General features: G+C 44.1%; 1 protein-coding gene across 1 annotated transcript in view; it reads right to left on the reverse strand.

The window, feature by feature from the left end:
• EML5 (EMAP like 5) overlaps positions 1 to 26,116 on the reverse strand; it is a 772,681-nt gene that overhangs the window by 69,672 nt on the left and 676,893 nt on the right. The window contains exons 32-34 of the mRNA XM_069637955.1: positions 18,304 to 18,324; positions 12,833 to 13,006; positions 5,061 to 5,269 (exon numbers count right to left, since the gene is read on the reverse strand). Of these exons, the coding sequence (XP_069494056.1) occupies positions 5,061 to 5,269; positions 12,833 to 13,006; positions 18,304 to 18,324 (404 nt within the window). The remainder of the gene's footprint in view (positions 1 to 5,060; positions 5,270 to 12,832; positions 13,007 to 18,303; positions 18,325 to 26,116) is intronic.

Genomic DNA, 26,116 nt, shown 5'->3' on the forward strand with positions numbered 1-26,116 from the left:
GGCGCTTAAATTGGTAAAGACCTTCGTGTGTCGTGAAGGTCGTGATGAATCTAGAGTCAGGGTGGAGCTCCAGCTGGTGATAGCCCGCTCGTAGATCCAATTTCGAGAAGACGTTCGCCCCCTGCAACTCCCCTATGATATCATCGAGGGTCGGCGTTAGGTGTCTCTCCCTCTTAATTGCGGCATTAGGGAGGCGCATATCTACACAAATTCTCACCGCCCCCGGCTGTTTTGGCTTGGGTGCGACCACTATGGGTGAAACCCAGGGCGTCAGCCCTTCCACCCCCTCGATAATATCCATGCTGACAAGCGAGCAAAGCTCCTCCTCCACCTTTTCACAAAGATGGAATGGGATCCGCCTATGCTTGATGGCCGTTGGCCTGATCGTGTCGTCAATGTGTAAACGCACCGGGGGTGCCTTCAGCTTCCCGACCCCTTCAAAAATACCTGCAAACCTGTCCAGCAGCGTTTCAATGTCCACTTGATAGACCTCCATTGCAAAGTGAACCAGGCTTAGGGCTTCGGATGCCGCACAGCTGAGTAGAGAATGGGGACTCACATCTGTGACGAAGAATTGGGCCTTTATGGTTTTCCGCCCTTGGACACAGGTGCTACGAACACGCCCCTGATAGGAAGCGGAGTGTCCCCGTGCAGTTGAAACGTCTAGCGCAGGAGGCCCCGGGATCCGCTGGTAATGATCCGAGGCAAGCACACAGACTGAGGCCCCTGTGTCAATGAGTACTTGTGTCGGCACTCCCTGAATGTCCACAACACATTTGGGCTGCCTCTTACTCCTTGCCCCTGAAGCGATGCTCGAGATGAAGAAAACTTCTTCCTCCTCCTCCTCTTCTTCTTCAGCTAACTGTAGTCTTTGCATTTCCTGCTCCAAGGCTGCGATGCTCCTCTGCCTCCTCGAACCACCACCCCGTGCCCTGGCCGGGCCCCTCTGCACCGACACCGGAGCAGGGGCGCGACACATCCGGGCGTAGTGTCCGGGCCCATTGCATCGGCTACATGACCTCGACTTGGCAGGACACCCCTCGGAGTGGGGCAAGTCATATCTGCAGTATTGGCAGATAGATTCAGACCCCGTTGGAAGGCGAGTCTATTGCTTTCTCTGCCCCCACTTGTCTTTCGACGTAGCCCGTTTCCCGACAGCAAACGCATCTTCAGATGCCCCCGGACGCACTGCTGCGTCCATTTTAGCGCCTCGCGACTCCGCCAGTTCATACGTTCTGCCACTGTCCAGGATTTGCTGCAGGGTCCAGCCCGGTTCCCTCAACACTTGCCTCCGTAACTTGCCCGATGTACATCCTTGGAGAACCTGATTCCTTATCATAGATTCATCATTGTCCCATCGACAAGTGGTGGCCATCAATCACAGTCACGCACAAAACTGATCAAGTGACTCCTCTTCCCGCTGTTTCTCCCCACAGGAGAGAAATCTCTCGTAATCCACATTGGAGAGCGGTATAAAGTAGTTTTCTAAAGCAGTCTTGACTGCAGCATAGGTGACTACCTGCAGGTTAAGGGACTCATATATGCGTATGACCTCCAACCCCGCCGAATACAACAGGGTGGCCCTCTTCGCATCATCATCGGTTATCCCGGTCGCTGTAAAGTACATATCAAGTTTTTTCATCCATAGCAACCATCTTGGGCCCAATTTCGAAGGGGGACCGGACACATCAAACTCTTGCATCGGCAGTAAAGACCCCTGTTGTGTTTTCACCACCACTGCCGCAGCTTCCGCCTCTCCGTCGCTTCCTGCCATGTTTACAGGTTGCACGGGCACCTCCTTGTGGCTTGGAGGCCGCAAACCTGACTTGGGTGGGCAGTGCACGTACCTCCAATTACTGTCCGGTAGCAAACAATGTGTCCTTGCTCCCTTTCTGGCGCTTAGTGTCTGTCAGAAGTGGGCCGTCGTCTGGGTGTCGAAGACAGTCAAAAGTTCCCAAAAATTGTTTATCAGATGGTAGAAGCAGCGCACGAGCACCTTTTCAGGCCACTACTGCTGTATACCAGCTGCTAGAACATCAACGGAATGCTCCCGCCAGGTCTGTGACTCACCACGTCGTAACGTTGCTGATGGTCAACATGCCGTGTGCATCGAGCGAACGCTCCGGTGGCGTCCCGCCTCGTCGCCAGTTGTTACGTGGCCACCCGTGCCTCGGGCGGCCCACACGCCTGCATGCACACATGCACTCACACAGAGAGGCACGGGACGCGATGCTGCCTGTTACGCGTCCCGGCGGCAACTGCCCGCACAGACGCCGTTTATTCAACTGCGCATGCGCGGGCCCAACCGAGGCTCGCGCATGCGCCATGCCACACTGGGACATCACACCTCCCAGGAGGAGCCAGGAACTTTGAACGCAGCCTAAGCAAGGGAGACACCAGGAGTGCAGAGGCCGAGACACTTGGCCACCGGCAGAGGCATCCCCGGTAACTGCATTGTGGTTCGAGCAGAAAAGAAAGCAGAGGGCAGTACAACCAGCAGACGAGGAGAGCTGGTGTGTGCTTAGAGCTGGAAGCAGACCGCCCAGGAGCAGAGGAATGCAGCGATGATGCCATGGTATGTGGAGGGACCGCAAGAAGCCTGAGTGGGGAACAGAAACTCACAGGCAACCGGAGGTCATTGGAAAGAGGCCTGGTTAGCCGGGATGGTTGGTGGGAACCTCGAAGGGTGGAGAGGTCACAAAGCATGGGTCTGGGAGCCACAACCGATAACAAACTGCCTTCAAAGCCATCTTCACATTTACAGTACCTGGCAGGATAGTGACCAGATGGGCTGTGAGAGAAAAGCCAGGGGAAGACGAGCATACTCCGTGGCACTGTGAACTGAGGAAGGTCAGGGTAAGAAGCATAAACCCCCTTGACATTGTGTTTGTGATCATTGCGAAGGCCAAGAGAAGGGAGTCATTCTCTTGGCATTACAAAAAGCCTGAGAGGGGCCCGGGTCCCCCAGCCCCATGGTGTTTGTGAACATTGTGAAGAGTCGAAGAACGGCCAGAGGAAGGGAGTAATTTCCCCTGGTATTTTTGAATGTAGTGAAAAACCTGTGAAAGACCAGGGGAAGTGAGTCATTCTCTTGGTACAAAGATCAAAGATTTGAGTCGGAACGTAGCTTTAATTTGGCACTGAGACTTTTCAATCAGGTACTTTTGTTGTGCCTTTGAGAAGAACCGCAACCTGGGAAGGGAGTCATTCCCTCCGGTAATAGTCCCTTCTGACTACTGGCAAGGTAGTCCAGTCTACAGAAGAAAGAAGCCATTCTTCTGTATTAAGAAAACTTGCCAACCTTTTTAGTTGAGTTAAAAGTGTAAGGGATGTATATAGGCTTTTGCCACCGGACGGTGCACTATATAATCCCAACAGACCTCCTGGCAGAATCCTTCATGTTTAGTTGAGGCAGGAAAACCCCTCTTAGGGTTAGGGATAGTTAGGGGGTTTCCTCCTTTTTCACCAAATAAATGTTTATAACCACAACAATGCCTCCTGTGTGTCAGTCTCCTCCTTCCACACCCTTACATCATACATAGGGATACTAGAACGATATTCCATATGTCTGGCACAATATTATTAATTATCTTTCCCTTGCATTTGCATTTTATGAAATATTGTATGATATGATAAGGCATTTATAACGCGCCTATACACAAGTGTTTCAAGGCGCGACGAGGCAAGGGAGGGGAAACAGAGGGAAGACAGAGACAACGATCCTACTACGCCAAGTGTCATTGAGATTGCGCAAGTGCAGGGGAGGGGGCAAGAGGAAAAGTGCAGGAAAGCAGGGTTAAGGGGAGGGGGCAGTGCAATACATAAGATAACCGAAAAATAAATAGAGACAATAAATAAAAGTGCAGCCAGCTGGTGGCGAGTGCAAGGGTAAGTGCAGACATCAGGTATCAAGTGCTAGTAGGGGCTGTAGAGATACAGAAACAGTCCCAGAGTGCAAGGGTTGCCAGGGGGCAGTGCAGGTGTGCAACTGGCGGGGGGGCGGGGCAACCTGGGCCCAAGATCAGAGGGTAGCCAGGTAACCAGAGCAGTTTCAGATTCAGCCAGGGGATCAGCAGGGAGAGGAGGAGAGAAAGCAGAAGCAAAGAGGAAGGTCTTGAGGTGCTTCCAGAACCGGAGATGGTTCTCCTCAAGTTTCAGAGAGGCAGGCAGGCTGTTCCAGAGGGACACTATGGTAAGTTTTTTAGGCTCAGAAACATTCTTTAGGGTTATAAGATTGATTCCATCGACACAGTAAACAGTATTTTTATATCAAGAATCTTATAGCTTAGGATTTGAGTCAGGTATGGAAGAGAAGGCATTTGAAAACGTGGTGGGATTGGATAACACGAAAGATGGCTTCTTGGCATATCGTACGGCATAAAATACCCACAACATTCACATAATAAAGATGGAAAGGATTCCCTCAGAATTCTTGTTCTCTGGTGACATACCATCTTGTTAAGACCGTGGCCTTTTTTTATGAAGGACATAAGTGCATGATCATGGAACTAGACATGTATCATGCTGCTGTTTTCCCTCCTCCCCTGGCATGCCTCTATATTCAGCACACCACCAATCCATCATGCCCATCCAAATCTCCTTACCTCTTAAGGGCTCCTTCCCCCGGACGCACAGCTTCCTGTTGAAGCCATGGAAATGGAAGAGGGGCTATGAGTTGAGCTCCGCCTTCCATTTCCATGGCAACCGTGACTCTCCCCGGCCGCAGCTGCAAATTAAGCAGCAGGGGCGGGTATTATTTTTCTCCCATTGCTGTTAGCACATCCAGGCTGTGTTCTGCGGGCTTCATTATGAAGCCCAAGTTACAGGACCGAGCGAAATACGGGATTATTGCTTAATGCATGTCAGGGATCTGCAATTCACAGCTCTCCAGATGGTTTGGACTACGACTCGCAGGATCACTTACTGTTGATGATGTTTTGGCTAAGTCTGATGGGAGTTGCAGTCCAAAACATCTGGAAAGCCAATTCATGTAGACCCCTTGATGTGTGCTAAAAAGGCTTGTTGTACTGCATTTGTCAACAGTGTAAATGTTCACATACAGCCCCAAAAGCAACAGCGAGCATGGTCTGCATCCGGGCATCCTCGATGGAGCTCATCATCCCTTTCTTACTCAGGAGGGCCCTTCCCGCCAGCGTCCAGAACCTCACGTGCTTCACGCCCACAGAAACAAACTGGGTGTCTGAATCCGGCCTGAACTCTGCCACAAAAATGCGGTGGCTGTGCCCGGACCGGGTGGCAATTTTGGCACCTGTAAGAAAAAGAAGAAAGCACTAAGTCTGTGTAAAAAGATGCATTAAAAACAAACCTGCGTGGTCGGAGTGGGCAATATCCATGCTCTTCCATGCCCAAACCTCCTCATTGGCAACGTTTCTCTTTAGGCAGTTGAAGTACCAAACCACAAATATACATATATATCATTTATAGAAAATATGAATGAATGTTGTCTTCAAAATGCAAAATGAAATCTCTTTCCAGTAGGTTTGTATGCTGGGGCAGTCCCACCACTGGTGCCAGTATGTGCAGATCTGTGTGCACCCCCACCAACAAAAGGGACTGATACCTGTGTACATTTTCCTGTGTAGGAGATGGGGAGTTAGGTGCCACTGTGTGAATATTCGGCAGTTATGCATTTTGTATTGGACCGCTATTGACAATCTCCAAACTGCCCGGTATATTGCATCCCACCCTTCCTGCTTATGTTCCCATCCCAGTGTCTTTTCCCATTGTGCTTGGGAGCGGGGGGTTGGCAGGTGACCTCTTTCTTTGAGGGCTTGGTACATTCTCGCAATCAACCCTTTAGTTCCTGGATGTGTGTTTAATATAATTTCCATAGGTGTGAGGGGGCGTTGCAGCTGTGCTTTCCATTGTGGGTCCGTAAGGCCACCCTTCAGTTGCAGGTAAGGGAGCAGCCTGGTTTTAAGGCCCTGCTGAGCCTCTTCCAGTTCCTCTCTGGTCAAGAAGACTCCTTCCTTCCACATCTGGCCTGCTCTAGTTAGCCCCTGTTCATATGGTGGTTGAAAGCAAATCGGGTCTATGATAAGGTCTCTGATTGGGAGGGCCCAAATACAACTGAGGGGTGACGGCCAGGTTGTGACTCCACACATGCTTGGGTTTCCCTTTTTCCATATTGACCATAACACTCCCAGGACTGGGTGCTCTAATGCTTTGCGCGGGATAGATTTCAGGGAGGCCCAGAGCCACTCTCCCAGGGTAACCACGGTTAAATACCCGTTCTCCAAGTGAACCCACTGTTTGTTTTTGGATTTCCCAATGTAGTCCACAAGCACTTGGAGCTGTGCCGCTTTATAATATTCCTGGAGGTCTGGGTATGCCAAGTCTCCATTCTTCTTGGGGAGAATAAATGTGCTATACCCGATCTGCGGTCTTTTCCGATCCCATAGGAACCCAAGCAGGGTGCTCTTGGCCTCTGAAAGAAAGGAGTCTGGCAGAGCGATGGGTAAAGACTGAAACAAGAAGAGAAGCCACGGCAGGACATTCTTTTTCACGGCTGTGAATCTACTCACCCAATAAAGTTTTAATTTCATCCAATTCTCTGTATCACGCTTAATGAGTGACCAGAGCGGTTTATAGTTTGCCTGATGCAGGTTGTTCAGTTGTTTTATCATTGTAATCCCTAGATAGCGTATACTACTGCTCGCTCCTTTTAGACCCCAATTTTATGGTTTCGAGTCTGGATGTGCATGCCTGTCTTTCAGCGGTGAGGCAATGGTCTTGTTGCGATTAATGCGGAACCCTGGGTGGCGCCGTATTCTTTCATCAAGTCCAGGAGTGCTGGGATGGATCCTCCAGTATTTTTAATAGGAGCCCCACGAAAAAAAAGCTTGTCCAAGAGTGTATCAGGGCGATAAAATATGGGTAATGATCTGCTGCCCTTTCCAAGCATAGGCACAGTTATAGCAGTTTTCCATTTGGTGGGTATCAGCCCTGTGTGGATTATCGCATTAAAAACGTGGGTCAAATTGGGCACCTAGAGCTAAATAATATTACAAAAAAGATTGTTGGGGATCCCATCATGCCCCGGTGCTGTGCCTAGTTTTTGTCTGGCAATAACCCAATTGATTTCAGATACATCAAAAAGTGCTAATGTATCAGCACTCGTCAAGACACAAACTGGGCAGTCACCGGGGAGTTAACATTTACACTATAGAGGGAGCAGAAATACTTGATCCAGTATGTTTCACAGACATGCAACTCCAGAAAATCCCAGGTCCCCAGATCCAGGCTATTGGCATTTCTAGCAACAATCCTCCAAAAAGATTTAGAATTTTTGGACGCTGCCGCAACAGATAATGCCTCCCAGTGAGAGTTGGCAATCTCAGCCCACCTCTTGGCAAGTTCAGCTTTGCAATCCGTCTGCCTCATCCTGATGACGGAAGCAATTGGGGAAGGTGCTTTCATGGCGACTAGAAGTAACCCCCTCTTAGCCCCACGGCTAGCGGACAGTCAGGAGGGAGTTTGATCAATACTGCCCATCTAATATAGTTCTTAGTTGTAAAGATTGACCTGCAATTGGCTAAAAATTAGCCATAAGCGCTATTTATATACAACTGGGAGGATGAGGGGTTGAGACAGGGCAAGAGTGGTTCCTTTTTCAAAACAAACACCCGCTCGGGAAGTTCGTACTCCCTTTCCACTTTCCAACGACGAGCACTGCTTTGAGATCCCTTTTCCAGGGGCTGGGCATAAACTTCCCCAGGGCAAATCATATCCAGTCTTCTCCAGCCCCAAGGGAGTGAAAATGGAAATGATCACTTTCACATCTAGCAAGAATGTCAAAGCCCTTCACACAGCTCCATGGAGGTCAAATTAAAATCAATAATGCTACGAAATCTGCTGTTGTTTCCCAGCTGCTCTGAATCAAATCTGTCATTTATAGGTCTTATAGATATTCTGCTGGTATATTCCCTCCCGGCCGCACTGTTCGTCTGAATCTAGGTTGTATTAGTACCGCGATTTAGATACATGCTTAGAGGCGGACGCTCCTTCTCTGTGGTAGCAAGTCAACTTTGGAACCCCCTGCCCTTCAGCCTTCGTGCCATGGATAACTATCTCCACTTCAGGCGTGCACCCAAAACTTGCAAGTTCTGACTCTCCCCTTCTTCTGGCGTTCCTGTCTATTAGCGCCAAGTTGCCCTTGGGTGTTCCCGTGCTCTATGAATTCTCAGACGATAACATAACATAAGTCTATACCTGGTCCACACCAGCATATCCCACAACAGAAGGGCGCTACTTGAGATAGAGGGATCCTGCAAGCGAGGTTTGGAGGTTAATAGAGCTTCCTCCTCCTCCTCAAGATCATAGGGGAGATCCTCTCCGGACCCCAGTCGTCAATTGAAATCCTCTCCCACTAAAACAGGAAAACCCCCGCCCAGTCAATCACAGTCACTGGACATACATGTATAAAGTGTTAGACAACGGTTGTATACGAATTGTTCGTTTTACAACTGCTCGAATGACAATTGACCTTTTCACAATTGACCGAATTGTGAAGGTCAATTGTACCATATATGTGGGGGGAAACCCCCCACAACCCCCCACCCAACGCCAAACCCTCCAAAACCCATATATATATATATATATATATATATATTACCAAACCGATATATATATATATACATATATATATATATATATTACCAAACCGATATATATATTCGGTCAATTGTTCATTCGAACAATTGTAAACAAACAATTTGGGTAATATCTAGACAACCCCTTGCCCCTTTTCTTGTTATAAAAAAGTATTAAACTCAAGGAGGGAACTCCTTGTTGTTTTCGGTGTCACATTGAGGATATTGGCATTTGCCAAGTGGGCACGGTGCATGTCCCAGCCGAGAGTCGTAGAGGCATAGCTTGCCAGACCCCCCAGCTAGTCGACCTTTCGCATGGGACTTTACTGCAGGTACATGGAAGAGGAGAAACCCCTGCGGGTAAATGGGTTCGCTTGCCCAGGTTTCCTGAAACATTAGTACCTCACAGTTCTTAACTAAGTTCCACCAAGAATCATCCCTAAATTTGTTTTTTAACCCTGAGATGTTCCAGGCTAAAAGCCTAACACCCCTCAAATCTGTTGGGACTATCTTAGAAACTTCGCTACACCGAATCAGTGTCCCATCCACCCCCGTCTGAGCTTCTCCCATGGGAAGCTAGCTCTGAGAAACCCTAAGCATGGGTACCCGAGGAGAGGACTTCAGGGTCAAAGGCTCCAGTCAGTCCATGCCTCTAGATCCCCAAGGGAAGAGTATCTATTGAAAGGTCTAAGATCAGATGCAGGGGGGCCCATCCTCCCATAAAAATGGGAGGTGCTGCAAGGCAACTGTGATGCCCTCTTCCCCCAAGAAAGAGTTGGGGTCGTCTATGGCACCACCAGCACGCCAGCTCTTGGCACTCCTCTCAACTACAGGCTTATAAAAGAAGCCTAGAGGTAGAAACTGAATATTGGAATGGGACTGTCTACTGGGTGATCCTCGCCAGAGCAAATCCAGCACCTTTGTGGGATGGGTATGAGTTATGGTGATGCAATCATCCATGAAACATTTCTCCCCATAACCCACCCAGCTGCATCATCTTGCCATTAGCAAGTCACACCCTCTCAGTAAAGTTACTCTGCAGATATTCCTGCACAAGTGGATCACCAGTAGGGAGGCAGTGTCTTCTGAAGCGGGTTGAACAAGCGTTGGAACTATGCCAAAACAACCATTAAGCGGCCCCCTGACAAGTGATTTAAGGCTATACCCCTTGAACAAACCCATACCAGGAGATAACTGTCCCCCCCCCAACCGAGGGCCCAGAGCCCCCCCACTTTTAGGTTGCCCATATCGCCAGCACAATGCACCCTATCAGCCAGTTCTATGATCTCGGTGGGATGACACAGCGGCCCAGATGGAGGGAAAGACTGCAACAAGACTCACACTATAAGAAACCACAGAAGACCGCATACCATTTCCTCTACTCACAGCATCAAGCAATTAATAAACAGAAAACGGCACCTGAACAATACCTGTGAAACCCGCACATACAGCCACCATTTTTCTTGTAGGAGAAAAAGGCATCTCAAATCTGAAACACTTGTGTACGAGCGCGATAGAAATAAAATATCAATCAAAAAATAGACATTTGTAAAAACATACCACAAAGAGGGAGATGCGCAACCGCAATAACAGAATTATGGGGGCTACTTCGATACACTCCTTCAACGGCACCCATATATGAGCGCATGTGTTTAATGCCTCCTCACTTTCGCTTAAACCCGCCTCCTGCTGATTTCTCAATGTCTTCTTACTACTGCTTTGGCCTTTTGTTAGTGCCTCCCACTCCACTTCAGGTATTTCTTTCTTCCACCAACCTCCTAATATTATTCCATCCTTTAACTGCACTTCAAGTTGTATTTCCTCCTTTTGTGTTGTTTCTACTTCCCTCTTTAACTCCACACCAAGTTTTCCTTTCCCCTTCTGTGTTATTCCACCTTCCTTTTTTAACTCCACTCTGAGGATTTCCTCCCCCTTTTTGTCCTCTATTCCTAATGCAGATTTCCAACCCTCTCCTGGGTTTACTTCTTCCTTGTTTTCCTCTGTTGCCAATATGGACTTAGAATCCACTCTGAGTTTTTCTTCCACCCCTCTGTCCTCTACTTCGAGTACTGGCTTACAAGCACCCCCTGGGTTGGCCTCACCACTTCCTTTCTCTATTCTAGGTACTGGTTTACAAGCTCCTTCTGGGTTTTTATCACCACTTCTTTCTTCTACTTCAAATACTGTCCTACAATCCCCTCCTTGGTTTTCCTTAGCCCTTCTTCCCTCTACTTCAAATACTGTCCTACAATCCCCTCCTTGGTTTTCCTTAGCCCTTCTTTCCTCTACTTCAAATATTGGCCTACAATCCCCTCCTGGGTTTGCCGCTGCCTTTTTATCATCTATTTTGTGTACTGGCTGAGCCTAGGTTTGCTTCGGCCCTCTTTACCCCTTTTCTCTCACCTTTAAATCTCACCACTTTCTTCTCTTCTATGAGGATCGCCTTTTCCTCTCTCCTGCTGCCCCTTCTGCAGCTCTTTTATCTGGCAGACTCCTATCTCCAGTCTTCAAAATCTCTGAGGCACCGCACCCCTGCAGCAGTCTCTCGTTTCCAACCTTCTCCAAACAGGAGCTTCTTGCTCCTATTAACTCCCACACTGGACTGGGTTGCTGGGCTTATATAGCAACACTCCCACTGATTGGAATTAGGGTTGAAAGTCTGCAGCTGTAAGCTTAAAGGGTGTGAGTATTGGAATTGGCTAGTCTCTTTCCCTTCCTGTTATTTAGATTGAGGCTTGGACTGACTCTATAAAAACCCTGGTGGCCATTTTTAAATTCTGTATGCAGGGGGAAGCTGAGGAGGCAGCTTGTGTGACCAATCGCATAATGGGAAACATATTTTCCCCTTATTAGTGTATCTGAGAAGCCAGCTCCCTGAGTTTCTTGGCACATGGCTATTAGACGGAAGTCCCGGAAGTGGACTTCGTCACAGATGTCATGGATATAAAAACTGCATCAAGGCCGACATGGACTGAACCATCATATAGAATACAAGAGCCCCTTTCAGAAATTAAACTGGGCTCGCTTTTCTGTTTTCCTTTAGCCGATTTAGGAAAAAGGTCACATTTCTTCATGTATGTCTTAAAGAACACACCAACAATTATGTATTCCTGTACTGCTTACTGTTCAAAACATGTTTGATAGACATATAAGTAAGACATCACGCATAAGGAATGAATGCATAGAATGTAAAATCCTTATTTAGGAATGATAGCCCCCTTTGCCATTAGCACTTTCTGAGAACAAATAGGTAATTCCATACAAGCCTTCAATCACAATTATTTTTCACATTGTGTATTTTGTAACATGTTAAAGACGAGGCACACTATCCTTTTAGCTGTCTCAAAGACATTAGTGAAAGAGCAGCCTCTCGTCCCATCCCCAGCGAGGGTATGAGAGAAAGTTTACTACTCTCTCTGCTCCTGCCTGTCAGTAGCAAGAAAGGACTTTTCCCTCTCATGCCCGCCCTCACAGGGCCGACCAAGTAGTCACGAGGGTCAGGGAGGCTGATGGCATGGGGTGATCTCAGGAAGCGGAGACGTTCTCTCTCTCTCTCTCTCTCTCTCTCTCTCTCTCTCTCTCTCTCTCTCTCTCTCTCTCTCTCTCTCTCTCTCTTTCTCTCTCTCCACACCCCACATCCAAACTACCAGAGGTAAAGGATCCCTTGGAAACAATAAGGGCAGGGAGAGAACAGATTCTTCTGTTCATGCACTCTGCCGTGGGCCGAAAAGGCTAGTTTTCCTAGTCTGGAGCCCTTTCTTATTCCTACTGTCCATGTCCTGATATGACGTGGATAGCAGAACACTCTGCAGGTAGAGTCCTCCATGAAAAGCAGCTTCAAGTCTGTCCTCCCCTTTCATGAAATCAAGGAAAGAGAAGGTAGACTATAAGCCAGTAAAGCCAATACCAATGGGCAAGCTATCGTTTCTGCAGGAGCACCATGGGCTTTGGGAGGTAGAGGCACGCAGAAACTAAGCAGAAACTTACCCCCTCTCCCATCTCTCCCCACAGCATTGGTTTTGCTCCCTACTGGAGACACTAAAGCAACACCCAGAAGCCAAAATTAAAACAAACTTCATTCATAAGGAGGAAAATCAATTAAAAGGGCCACTGTTAAATTGATGTTATGGATATAAACCATCAAAAGTTTGGGAATGTAACAGCTCATTTCATTGGCGCACACACACAGGCGCGCATGCACGCCTCAAATACTCGCCCACCTTCCTGCCACTTCCAGATGGTGATGGTATGTTCTGGGTCCAGGCCAACGGAGAGAAGAAGCTTGCCCGTAGCACTGAAGCTGACGGAGCAAACCCCCTTGGAATGGAAGCAGCGCAGCACAGAGAGGGTCTGTTTGTTCATTGCATCCCATATATGGATGGAAGGCGCTGTAGCTGAAAGAAAAACACACATACCAAGTACACAGATGTCAATTGTCTTCAAATTCTGGTCAGGCATGGCAGGCTCATTCAGATTCCATTCGTCATTTTCCATGTTTTCCTCGCTTACATATTTTAAACAAGGGGGCGCTTTTTAGATTCTCATTCTGCTTACGACTCAGCCCTCCCCGCCAACCATCTACGGCATTCCCCCCATGGTGCTCAAATCCCATTTTTTTGGTGCACTAAATGAAGATTTTTGTGATTGTTTTTTGCTTTGTGGGCGTGCAAACACATCAGCCAAATATTGGGTGAACATATCTGCCAATAAGGAGGTTGAAAATTTACGAACTCGTAGTTGGCCAAATGTTCTGACACCAAATGCAAAAATAGTCCCAAAGCATTGTACCTCCTGAAGGGAAGAAATTGGCTGGGAATCCACTCCACCGACAGAGTGAAGCTAAGGTAGAGTTTCTGAAAATTTCGCTGCATTGGGATATATTTCGCACACCCCCTAGGCATCCAAAACCTTTTCATCTCTGCACCATCAGATAAGGGGCAGGATGCCTTCTTATGCCACCTCCAACTATTACTGAATATGGTTGCCCCCCTCCCCTCAACCTTCACCTCCACTTAGCTGCCATGATACTTTATTCAAGCTGCACGCTCTGCTATATTTTCTTTTTGGACGATGTAAACTTTTTGTGAAAGATATCAAAGTGGGCGGAGCTTTGACTTGGCTGAATTGTTCCAAAGTCTTTAATTTGTGGAGAGTTGACAAACTTTACAAATATTATGATAAGCTTAACCCTCAGCCTTGACACACATCTACTTGAGCTAAGCATGTTGTAGAGTCGGCCTAGATGAGTTGTACGGATCTAAGTTCCCGGCTTCATTATTTACGCAAATACAAATTCTTAACCTTCCATAAAGTGGTTATTCCAGGGATGGACGCCAATGATGAGGGACTATCTTTCCAGGTAGTGGTGGCACTGTTAATCAGCTTAAAAAGGATCATATACAACAAGAAACAGGGCATCTATCATTCTAATCACCTCTTGACACTAAGAAGGTAAGATAGGTAGAGGATGCTCGGGCGGAAGTCTTTCACAGTGCTAAAAGGAGTAATTAACAATAATGCGGAGAGCAATATACATAATGTCGAATTATTAATATAGAAAATTGGAAAGTAGAAAACATGGGTTTTTCAATTTTGGGTATTACACTTTATATTTGCAATAAGGTCTGGTAAAAGGGTTGGAGAAGGAAATTGTATGGACAACAGCATTGATTTTTACATAAGGATTTTAGTTCCAGGATATTTTTTTACATTTATTTTAGGAGGTTAGGAGAAAGGTAAGGCAATGCAGGGCTCATTAGAGATTCCAGTCCTGGTTTTAACTAGGTTTGTTTTATTTCTTTTCATTTTTACTCTTTCTAATGTAACTTATGTGTATTATACGTTTTCACATTCAATATTTGCCATTCAATTTCTTTTAACTGTTCTACCATTTAAATCAAGCTTGCAATTAGACCTGCAAATTATCTGTCCATGTGTGCAAGGTGCTACGTCTTCCCTTACAAGGAGGAGATAGTGGAGACCATCCTTTCTTCCCCACCCCATCCATCCTGATTGCACAGAAGCGCCCACACGCACTCACCACACCCACAAGCATCCACAAACTACAATGGTCTGTAGATGCTTTAGCTGTCAAGGACTTTTTGAGCATGTTGTTCAGCCTTAGTAAGGGAAATATTCACAAAATTCTCACCTTCAAAAACACTCTGATAACAAGTTTGGCGGTATTACCTCTGGTAATAACGGCAAATAGAATTACTGTTGCCACATGCCTTTTGCATGAAGTAACTTGAAAGGCCCGCATGATTGAGTCACACAGTCCTTTCCATTATTTCTCATGTTGGCGTCCCATAGGAATCTATGGGGAAATGCTAGATTACCACATGCAGGATACCGCAGGCGGTATTATCGCCTGCTGTACTGCTTCTATGTGGAAGAGGTTTCTTCCACTCAAACGCCAAGTGTAAATGAAGAGTTTTAGGATACAACCAGTAGTTTGGCAAAGTGGTAAAGATGCATTACTAAGAAATACCATATTTTACCACTACTGCCAAAGTTGTGACCACTAGTGTACATTGGAGGTGTTTTCCGGCAGTTCCGCATTATCCAGCAGGAGAAAATGGGCCCGCCAGTTAGAGTTGCTCCATGGTGTGTTTGAATACTCAATCATAAGGCCATGTTTAATCCCTTGTATAAGCTTCATTATAGGAAATGTAAAGCCTGGGATACATTATAGCAGCTAGAAGAGGGAATGTGCCAGGATCAAACATCCTAGACGACTAGTGAAAGGGGGGTGATCCTTGCATGGTTTATCAGTCACCATGGCAGCCCCCCCCCCCATGGACCGGTTTAATGCGCCCACATCCTGTAACTCACACTTTGTAAACATAATTTCTCTGACCAAACTTCATATTTTGCGCAAGCCCACCAATTGATCACTGGAATAAGCATTCGCCCCAATATAGGTGCACGATAGCAAGAGTGAACACTGAGGAATGTTTTTAAAAAACAGGTCAAGTCAGTGAAAGGGATGTTGCACTACAGAGAAGGGTCTGACGCCTCATAGGAAGGAGCAGATCCAGCAAAATTGTGGTAATACAAAAACACACACAGAAAAGCAAAAGGACCAGTGAATTTAGATGGGTTACAGAACAATGGCACAAAATACACAAGTGAAAAGCACAGCATTTTGGAAAGTGAAGGCAGGCGGCGCAGTGATACAAAAGGTAAGGGGGTACTCATAGAAGACTTTGTAGAGTGGCAGTGGGATGAAGTGTATGCTGGGTGAAAACTTGCCTTGGCTTGAAGAAGGCAAAAGGGACTCGAAACCAGTAGTAATATGCTTAAATTCAGCGGGTCTCTGCGTCTGATCTGAGGTCGTAGTCGGGGAGCAGAAAGCTGGCAATTGAAGCAGTGTTTTCCCTTTTGAAATTAAGAGGAGAGTTTCTTCCTAAACAAGCGAGGGACTAGTGAACCACCCCCAGTAATGTCACCTGCAGTTCCTGGGAAAATTTGAAAACCCCTTGACGGCCTTGGCATTATGGCGTGGACAGAACTTGCGGCTACTCGGATAGGGGATTCAAGCTAAACGAGCAGCTGTAGGGGACAAAAACCGGGCGGAATGAAAGAGGACTTGGATGTTTCCCTCCGAATCTGGAATTTTGTTCCACCGTGCAGGAATGGGCATTTTTGCCCAGCCTTAAGTATAAGGAGCTAACTAGTCGAACATAATCATTATTTGCAAACCTTTGAGACCAGACTTTGGAAAAACTCACTGTGAATGAAGCCTTGACAAAATAACTCCTAATATTATAATGTGATACGTAGTGTTTTCTAATTTTCTATGATCCTGTGATTTGTAAATTATAGGCGATAGCTTGAAAACATTAAGTTAGCAATGCCAACATTTGATAATAAAATATCGAAAATTAATTTCGAAAATACACCTTTTTGTATAACTCGATTTAAAGATTAAAAACTGAAAATAGATAGTGTATTGATGCATTTATTTTGTTAATATTAAAAGCCCCGTTCCTTCCACTACCCACCTTTATAGTCCCTCTACCCACCCGCATGCCCTCCACAGGCAACATCATATGCTACCGGTTACATGTGATTATGTGGAATCGCAAAATACCTAATCCAATTACAACTAATACCAAAATAACAAATTCCTTTTTTTGTTGTTTTTTGGGGGTTGAGGGGGATTCCCCCCAAAGCCCTCCCTTTTTTTGTTCCTAATACTTTTCCCCCACCCCCAAAACCACTATTCCCACACCCAACCACATGTTTTGTTTTTTCCCAAATTCTTTATTTTGCAATTAGTTATTTTGGATTAGTTGCAATTGGATTAGTTATTTTGTGATTACACATAATCACGGCATCGTCCGCGCTACCTGCCTTGCCCTGCTCTCAATGGAGCATCTTTATAGAACGCGCTGGGGGCTTGCACTGTTTTTAGTCTCTTTGAGCAGGGATTGTTGGGGGGGGTGCAAGTTGGCCCGACAATGCAACATTAAACTGTGCCCCTCTGTGGGCAATGGCCCCTTTACTTGGCGAAAGATAGTGGGAAGATAAGGCAGTCTGCAGCATGAATTTGTGCATTCTTTTTTTGTCAAGGCTTATTACAGAGTCTAACAAAGCAACTGGTTTGGTCACCAAAGCTTGCAGATACATTATTTTGTTATTCTAAGACATCAATATCCTTTTAGCATGCATTGCTTTTAGCAAACGTATTAACTTAAAGGCCATGTCATCTCATTACGTAAATGTAATAAAACGGGTGGCATCATCTGTGAGCGGGAGTCCCACCTGACAATCCAAACAGATGATGGGTGTTAGAGAGAATTATGTTCATTGGCGGGGCATATCCATGCACATCTGATCACAATCACTGTGTGCTGCTATCTCTGTAGTTCACATAGGTATTAAGGAGCCGGCAAACCTGAGACTAAAACATCCCTTTCCTGGTCTAAATTCCTGGCATTATGTGCAGGGGGGGCACTTGCGGGTCTCCCAAGACGTATGATAATGTGTCGGGTAGTGTGTAGCCACAAGATCTTTTACAGCCCTCGGGCCCACCTCTGCTCATGTGAGACATTTTCAGATGGGCAGGTAGATTGTAGAAGAGACTCCTCAGCTCTGTTTGACACTTGCCCATCAAAAATATACACCATTGGATTCTGTGGACAGTAATGGGCTAATCAATCTCAACTATATTGAACATGGGTTCCTGGAAAGACTGTGTGTTAGGAGCACACATATTATCTATGATGTTGCTTATGTCCTCATTTAGATACTGGCTATGCTAATCACACATTTCCACAAATCTTAGACATAAGCAAATAGTAATTATACATTTGACAATGACCAGATTGGACTGCGAATCAGCGGAATGTAGGCGTGTCTAGGGCTGCTGTCATGGTGTAATAGTGGTTTTACGCGATGTCAACGACATTGATTATTGGTTATACATTTTGTAAAAAGAGTAATCTGATATCTGAAGTTTGGCGTTGTAGTCCTGAGGGCAATCTATTTTTTCATTCCCCCGCCAAATTAACCAAATTGGGAAGGCAATCAGTATTGAGGTAATGTTGTTCTCTGGTAAATAGTTGTCGGATCTTAAATGTTCGTCCATCAAATCAGGAGAATATTCATAGATTTTCAGAAAGCTGAGTGTGCAGTACGCCTACTCGAGCTGTACGTATAGACGTTTCGATTTCATTCCCCTTACCTGTCATATCTGCTGAATCTCCTGAAATGGAAAAGCAGCAGAAAGAAAATTAAACCAGAAATGAGACAACTGCTAAAAGTCTAATTTAAGAACACATCCGAAGGCTTATTGAAAACGGTAAAGGTATTGAGTCCGGAAATTAATTTTCAGGTTAAATGTCAATGCTTAGGGTGATTTATTTCAGTTGTTTGAATTAACAAGGTGATGACAAAAATAAAATATAATTATGCTAGCAATAAATTACAGTGCTGCAAAACTGGAAAGTCCACTTAATTTAATATGCATGTAAGTTCTCAATATGAATCTATTTTAATAAATTGCAGAAAAAATGAACTCCGGAAGTATTTCGTACATTTAGCTTAATTTTGAAATGTGTAAAGAGTTTACTTCGATAAACCTAAAAGCCTACATTGTGGCTACTTTGTGTAATGCCTTTGTTATGTTGTCATGGCAGTATCACCATTCTGACGGCACAGTGCTTTTATGATCACAATGGTTGCAATGGTAAATTAACTGCAAAAAACACACACCAAGTTGTTACTACAATAATCTTGAAAAAATTAGAGTGACTACAAAGTTCCAGTCTTCTGGGGAACAATTAGACAAGACTCAGCACATACGTCTTAGAATGTGTAAAAAGTGGAAAACTGTCATTTCAAACTTCTATATGTGCAAACGCATACAGTTGTGTCATTCATTTTGGCTCAATGCAGTGGACTTTCACTGACAGCTTGAATTTGATTTCAAGTATGTTGACAATTCATAGATTTACAATGCCCAAATTTACCAAGTGTTAAGACAAATTTCATAGTTACAACATTTTTTATTTGGGGAAAAGTAATGAATTGATCTTCTTTAACGTTAATGTAAGCAGAATGTATTTGGAAGCACACTGACAAATAAGACTTTTTGTCAACTCTTCGATTATGGCGTACAATGCAAAAAATATACTGACCCCTACACGTTTAAGCTGAAACAAAGAAAAAAACTTCTATAAATTACTTCCTGGAACAGCGTGGTCACTCTAATTGGACAGACAACACATTACAATACAAACAGGTGCTGTGGTTCAACAAAGGGTCCACCTTTAACCATTGCATGCAAACATAATGACTAAAAGAATTCAAATTGCTACAGCTGTTATAACAGTGCTCAAGTCCCTTCCCCTGAACCTTTGATCGTTTGACAAGACAATGCCATCCTATAGTCTGTGTAACTTTTTCCCAATCTCTCTGTCGAGTTTGTCATAATCGGAAAGAGGGTTCTTGGTGATATACTGTAGCAGTGCACGGACACAGACAAAGATCTGCCATATTTTTACATTTGCGCCATAGGTACCTCGAGGTGCGATCTGCACCCCACTCCCTTCGGAGCTCTACTGCGGGGTTATGGTTCACATCTGTACTTTTCGATCTGTACACAGAACCTCTGGGGGCCCCTGCAGTCTAGCTTGGTGTCCGAATGAACCAGTGCACCAGTGTGTAGAGGACTGTATCTGAGGGTGTCAGGATGAGGGACGTTCTAAGGCTAGCATTTGCTTTTCTAGACTTTAAGGGTGGGGAGTGAAAAAGTGCCTAAAACTACATAAAACTAAACCAGAAAATGTGTTCAATGCCCACAGAAATTGAACAGAAATTAAGAAAGCTCAATTCCAAGCATTTGCTCTGGAGTTCCTTCTGCCTGCACCACTAATATGAATACTCAAATGAACTTAAAACATATTTAAAACCTTTTTTGATGTGAAAAAATAAATGTTTTTTTCCACCTCAAAACTCTCAAAGTCTTCAGGTGTCCCGTTATACTACAGCGATGCAGTACCGGTTGGTCTCCTGAAAATGAACGAAGCACCCTCAAGGGCAGTTCTGCGTCCAGAGGTATATAACCGTCTAAAACCTTGCAGCTTCTATCACTCTTGTATTAAAATCTCTGCACAGACTGCCATTGAGTAGCCACTAAGACATTGCAGGTTTTGCTCATGAAGGGATAAGCAGTGGTAAACGGGAATACGTGTTAAGAAAGTTGTCCCTCTCAAGTGGCTGAAGATCTCACAGCAAAAGGGTCCTCAAATAATAGGTGCCAACATTGGCAGTCTATGCAGATTTCCACATTTCAAGTTCATTTCAGAATATGGCAAATAAGAATTATGTTCAAAATATGCTACTTTAAATAGTACCTACCGTAGCTCGTCTCCCTTTTGAATGCAGCTTTTTGACTGTGGTTTTGTGTTTCTTTAATTGTGAGAAACATTTTATTTCTGTCTTCATTTACATTGAATTCATTGTACTTCAAATGTTCTCCATGTGTGGAAGCCTCATAGCTCTAATATTCGCACTAATATTGTTTCTTTTTAAATAACCTTTGAACTTGGGAGTACGATATAAACAAAGTTTTGCATAAGAAAAGTTAAAATAACTTGATAATTTTGGTCGTGGTGAGGACATGGACATTGGGACATGCTGCGCCACCATAACAAGAAGCTGGAAAGCCCTCATTCTCAAAAGCATGGGAAAATCAGAAAGTGATTAGAAAACATCCAGTGACAAATTTGACCTGGGTACAGAAGAAGGGCTGACATGTGAGCCCAAGTGCCTCCCAGCACAGCTACCTTTCCACAGATTCAATGAAAAATGTGTTTTATGGTAAATTTGCTATTTCTAATGCGAGACCCTCACGCCAAAGAAATGTTTTATCACCTACATGAGTGTGTCCTGCTCTTGAAATAGAACAAACATTATTTTGATCCATCTGGTCTAGAAATAGTGTTTACTCTGCTAGTAACATGGTTGACATTGTGGAAGAAATAGAAAACATGTGTTATCTGTCAAAGGGTAAGGACAACTATGGAATTCCATCAACAGTGTGAAAAGTGAACAAATCTTTTTACATTGGAATAGGAATAAATAACTTTTTTTTTAATGTTCAATGTGGACTGACACTCTACACAATATGTCCCCATGTCTTTCTCTGCGGCTTGAACCCTGACCTTCCCTAGAGAATTATTACTATTCCTGTTTTTCTTTCTTTTAGGGGCAGGAAAAGTCTAGAAACCTGTTTTCTTGTCAATTCAATAAAATTCCAACATCTTAGTTCCTTGTAACTTTGAAAAACGTTAATATCCAAAATGGAAATGTTTTACCAGAATTCTACTCTGAATATTCTGTGTAATACATTGATAAAAACTGGTTTAAACATTCAAAACATAAATACTTTACTTAGTAATGTTTACAACCATGTTATTCTATATGCAGTAATTTTTAAACCATTATTATTTTATACAATATTACTACATGTTACCCACAGAGGCTAAGAACCCTACTTTAGATTTCTTCGGTATTTGATCATTATTGTGTACGTTTCAACTCATACTATTCAATTTATGAGGGCTGCGTTATGCTACATGTTTGAGTGACAGGCCCACTAGCATTCTTAACCAAAGGAGGCAGGGATAAGGCCAGAGCAACACATGGGAGTGCCACCTCCTTACTACTTTTTCATTCTTAACTAGAGATGAGAGGGACCAGTGAATTTTATTTGAATTTGCTGAAAGGATCCTCAAATTGGGAAAAAGTCTACGCTAATCAAACCAATCGCAATACTGTAAATTGGGCCTGGCTTGTCATTTTTTTTTTTATTGATATAGCTGACATCAATCAACTTTTCAATATTATTTAACAAAATATAATTTACATAATTGAGAAAGGAAAATGATCAATAGCAAATACAAGAAAAAGAAGACAACATTTTTTAGCATAAAACAATTATACAATCAACCATTTAAGATCAGTTATCGCTACGCTTGAGTAGTAAAGAAATTGCGGATTTCACATAATTTAAAGTTTCATATATCTCAAGATCACGCTGCCGTAATTTGGACTGCATCCAGATTATTCATAAAATCAAGTTTCAGAAACTGTAAGAAAATCACAATTGAGTAGCCTGGCTTGCTAATTTTCTAATTGACAGACTCTTTGACAAATGTATTTGTTTTTAGCCACACTTCAAAGGTAAATCTGCTTTGTGACATGGGGTGGATTATGTGAACAGTACATTTGCCAACGATTCAGTTGTTTCCATTACAACTAGCCTGATCTGGAGGACTGTGCTCCTTCACTATGGCTCACCTAGCCAGCCTTTATAAGAGATTCTGCAGCAAACGCCCATTGCATGAATCCTACGAGGAAGCAGCAGAAAATATTTGGATGAAAGAAAGAATCCTCCAGGGGTAATGATTATTCATGCTGGAAAGCCAGAAATGTAAAAGTTAATGGCACAGGGGGGTGGAGAATCTGACGGGATTCCCCTCAAGAATATGGTCTGGGGCCCTTCTCATGTTTCCAGGGGAAGGCAGGCGATCTGAGAATGGTATACTGCCGGAGGATCACATGGGGGTGGAATTTCATTTAGAATAAAGGGCCGGTACCTAAAACCAATCAACCCACCTGAGGGGTATAAAAGGCTGCAGCAGGGAGGAGCAGTAAAAAGAAGCTAGAGTAGGAGCTACAAGTAGCAAACATACAAGGAGCAGAGCATGAGGCTGGCCATCCACTAGGATGTGTGACCACAGAAGGGACGCCGGAGCACAGGAAGAGCAGATTTCACCTGCAGGCTCTGAGTTGGTCCTGTGCTCACAAACGCTGTTTGGCTGTGGCAGTATTGGAAGAAACAGTCAATCCTGCCAGGTGTGTCTGATTGCTGTGACTGCAGAGCTGAAGGCGTGCATCCACCCAAGGCCCGTGTGCAGAGGCAAGCCAATGGAAATTGGAGATTGGGAGACTCTCCTTTGATGAGGCCGGATCGGAGACACCCGTGCAGCAAAGGTGTGTGAGTCCCAGGAGTGCCGGCAGCAGTAGAATTAGAAGGAACTAAGCTTGGCAAGCAGAGGTCACCTGCAGTCGTGATTGTGGAGTCGGAAAAAAGGGAAGCTCTTTACTCCAAATGAACAGAGATGCCTTGCCGGTAATTGTAACCAGCTATATTCACACGCTCATTTACTTCAAAGTGAGTAAAAGTTGTTAGTCGAAGTGGAAAGTCTTCCTAACAAGGTAAGTGTAACACGCTTATGCTAACAAACCGAAGTCCTTACACGTAATGAAAGCATCTCGTTTCCCCATTGTTAGAAGTAGGTGATTTGCAATCGGTCGTGTGGCTCCTAGTAAATGGAGAACGCTGCCGGTAAACTTACTAAAGCAGAATTGACTTTCCCGAAATGTTCCAAGCACGATTTGATGTCTGAAGAGTTTGCGCTTGAGACAGTGTTTCCCCGATATCTTGGAAGCGTAAAGCTGACCGAAATGTGGGAAAGCACATCATTTGAAGTGGCAATTCAAAGTGAAAATGAAATTGCGTGTGCCTAATTTAATTTCCATTAAGACACTGACCTCTTGTAACATACGGAACAATAAAGCAGAAGTCGTAGAAGTAGCTCAAGAAGAACAGAGAACAAGTATTACCCAAGCCAACGTACCCAATACTATTAAAGTGAATTCAGCTTATTTAAGAATTGCACATTAAAGTTACTGAACTGTGGTTAACTCGGAGCCCTCCCGTATAAGAGCAATAAGGTTATCCAACACTGAAAGAATGGCACTACAGCTTCGGAGTAACTAATGGAGGGGAAAGGAGGATATGAAGTTCGGGATGGGTGCTGGGCCCCTGTTCAAAAGTCTATAGTTGAAATCTGTGAAGCTGAAACTATTTCAGTGGAGAAGAAATAGTTTAGAAGCTGAAGACAGATTTTGTGGTAGCTGCAAGACAGAAGAAAGAAGAAGCTGCCCATTCTTATCACAAGAGAAAAGAGTGCCTTTGCCAACCTGTACAGGCTGAAGAAGTCTTGTTCAAGATGCCTAAACTTATAAGTTGCAGAAGTAGAACTGTGGTCATCAACATGTGTAGAAGCAGAAGCCAACTGTGGGGCAAAGGAGCATGCTCGCATAGTATTATAAGCTGAGTTGCTAGGGAAAGAGAAAACTTAAAGTAGAAGCATCCTGACAAATTATATGCAATAGACAGTGTAGCGGTTGTAAGCAGAAAAAGTAGTTGTCAAACAGAAGTGATACTTTTGTCTTCCAACTTGTTTGTCTTTCCTGGATGGGTTTAACCAGGAACCCCATTGGTGCTATTGTTTTATTTGTGGAACTGGAAAAGAGAATCTTTTCATCAAGCGAAGAGAACTGTTACAAGTGGATTTTATTTTTGTGAACCTTTGTTTCTTTGAAACTTTTCAAGTCTTTATTTCAAGACTTTATTTTTCCTTGGAAGTAATTGACTTTGGGACATTCTTGGGGGAGGAAGATCTTCCCAGGACCAGTAGAAGTCACCCAAGACACTGGGTGTTTGGTAACCTTTTAATTATATTGTTTTTATGATGCTTTGAATGTTTATATTGTTTAGTGTGAGGGTTGGTTTTCTGAGTGCTAGGAGGTTTCTCCTTAGATCCTAGACTAGGTAGGGAATCCCCTGGTAGGGTAGGTTTAGTTAGGGTTATGTTATAATTTTATTTGAAATAAAATGTCAAACCTTGAGAAAACTAAACACAGTCGTGAGTCTCACATTACTGACCCCTCACAGGCGGCAGACACCTAATGTGCAGAGATGGGGTATGCAAGCGTAAGCTATTCTTTCGGGGTAGCATTGAAAGTACAGAAGACGGGAACATGGTAGTTGTAAACCCTGTTACATGAAGGGCAGCCTGTAAGAACCCACACACCTTTGCAGCAATTCATAACCCTGTGCTCTCAATGATCTTAGATAAGACTGGTACTCATTGTGACAATTTCATATGAACTTCTATGCTCCAGGAATCACTGCACAGCAAATAGTTTGCATCACTCAGAAACGTTAGTCTGGAAGGTATAATCCGCAAAGAACTCATTTAATTCAAAATTTCTCTTTGCCTGGTTAGAATTTTGGTTGTCCAGTTAGACCTTAGATGGCTCATTCTGAATCCTAAAATGCAGGGTTAAATTGCCTGAATGTATTTGAAAGGGCTGCAGCACATTAGAAATGGGATCCACACGTGGGAGGGGGGGGTGGATTACATTTCTGGAGCTTTGCTGTGGTCTGCGGCTAGGAGTCAAGATTTGATTTCTCATTTGGCAACTATAAATGTAACCACTTATCTCTGGGGTAGGCATGAGAATAACATTACCAGTCAGTGCCACAAAATCTCTGAACATGTTTACGGCGACAAGAAATGCAGTTAAATTTACTCAACATACATCCCAGGAACTCCCTGCAAAGTTACATTTATTTTATTTCAGTAAAAGTAATTCTAAATATTTGATTGACCGCTAACCTTGCACCAAAAGGGTAAATTACACAATACAAAATACAGTTATAAAGTAATATTAATAAATTAACCTATTTAGCAAATGCAATATAAACAATATTTGCATATTCAAAAAAGGTTTCCTTTAAACAAAATAGACTTAATATGTCTTGAAAATATTGGCAAACAATTGTCCCGGAGTACAAATTGGTGACAATTGAAATAGCAGTAGAGCTTTGAAGTGCACATACTGTTGATTTATTGGGTACTCCCCAACATATTTTACAAGAGGAAGATGTACGTACCCCACATTTGAGAAAAGAAAGGAATTCGGTGTGATGCAGGACTGTTTGGGAGCAATTCAAGACTCTTTCCAGAAATCTAGAATTTTCCAATCAATTATTGTGATTGCAAATAACAAGAAATTCCACTCAAACTCACATTTCCAAGAGAAACATGCAGCAGGCAATGGCACCCATTTGCTCTATGCATTGACTTCTGGTTTCAAGATGCACTCATTTTGCCCCAATATGTTAAAGTTGCATT

The sequence above is a fragment of the Ambystoma mexicanum genome, chromosome 14 (assembly GCF_040938575.1).
Source record: "Ambystoma mexicanum isolate Mex_15411 chromosome 14, UKY_AmexF1_1, whole genome shotgun sequence".
NCBI classification, from domain to species: domain Eukaryota; kingdom Metazoa; phylum Chordata; class Amphibia; order Caudata; family Ambystomatidae; genus Ambystoma; species Ambystoma mexicanum.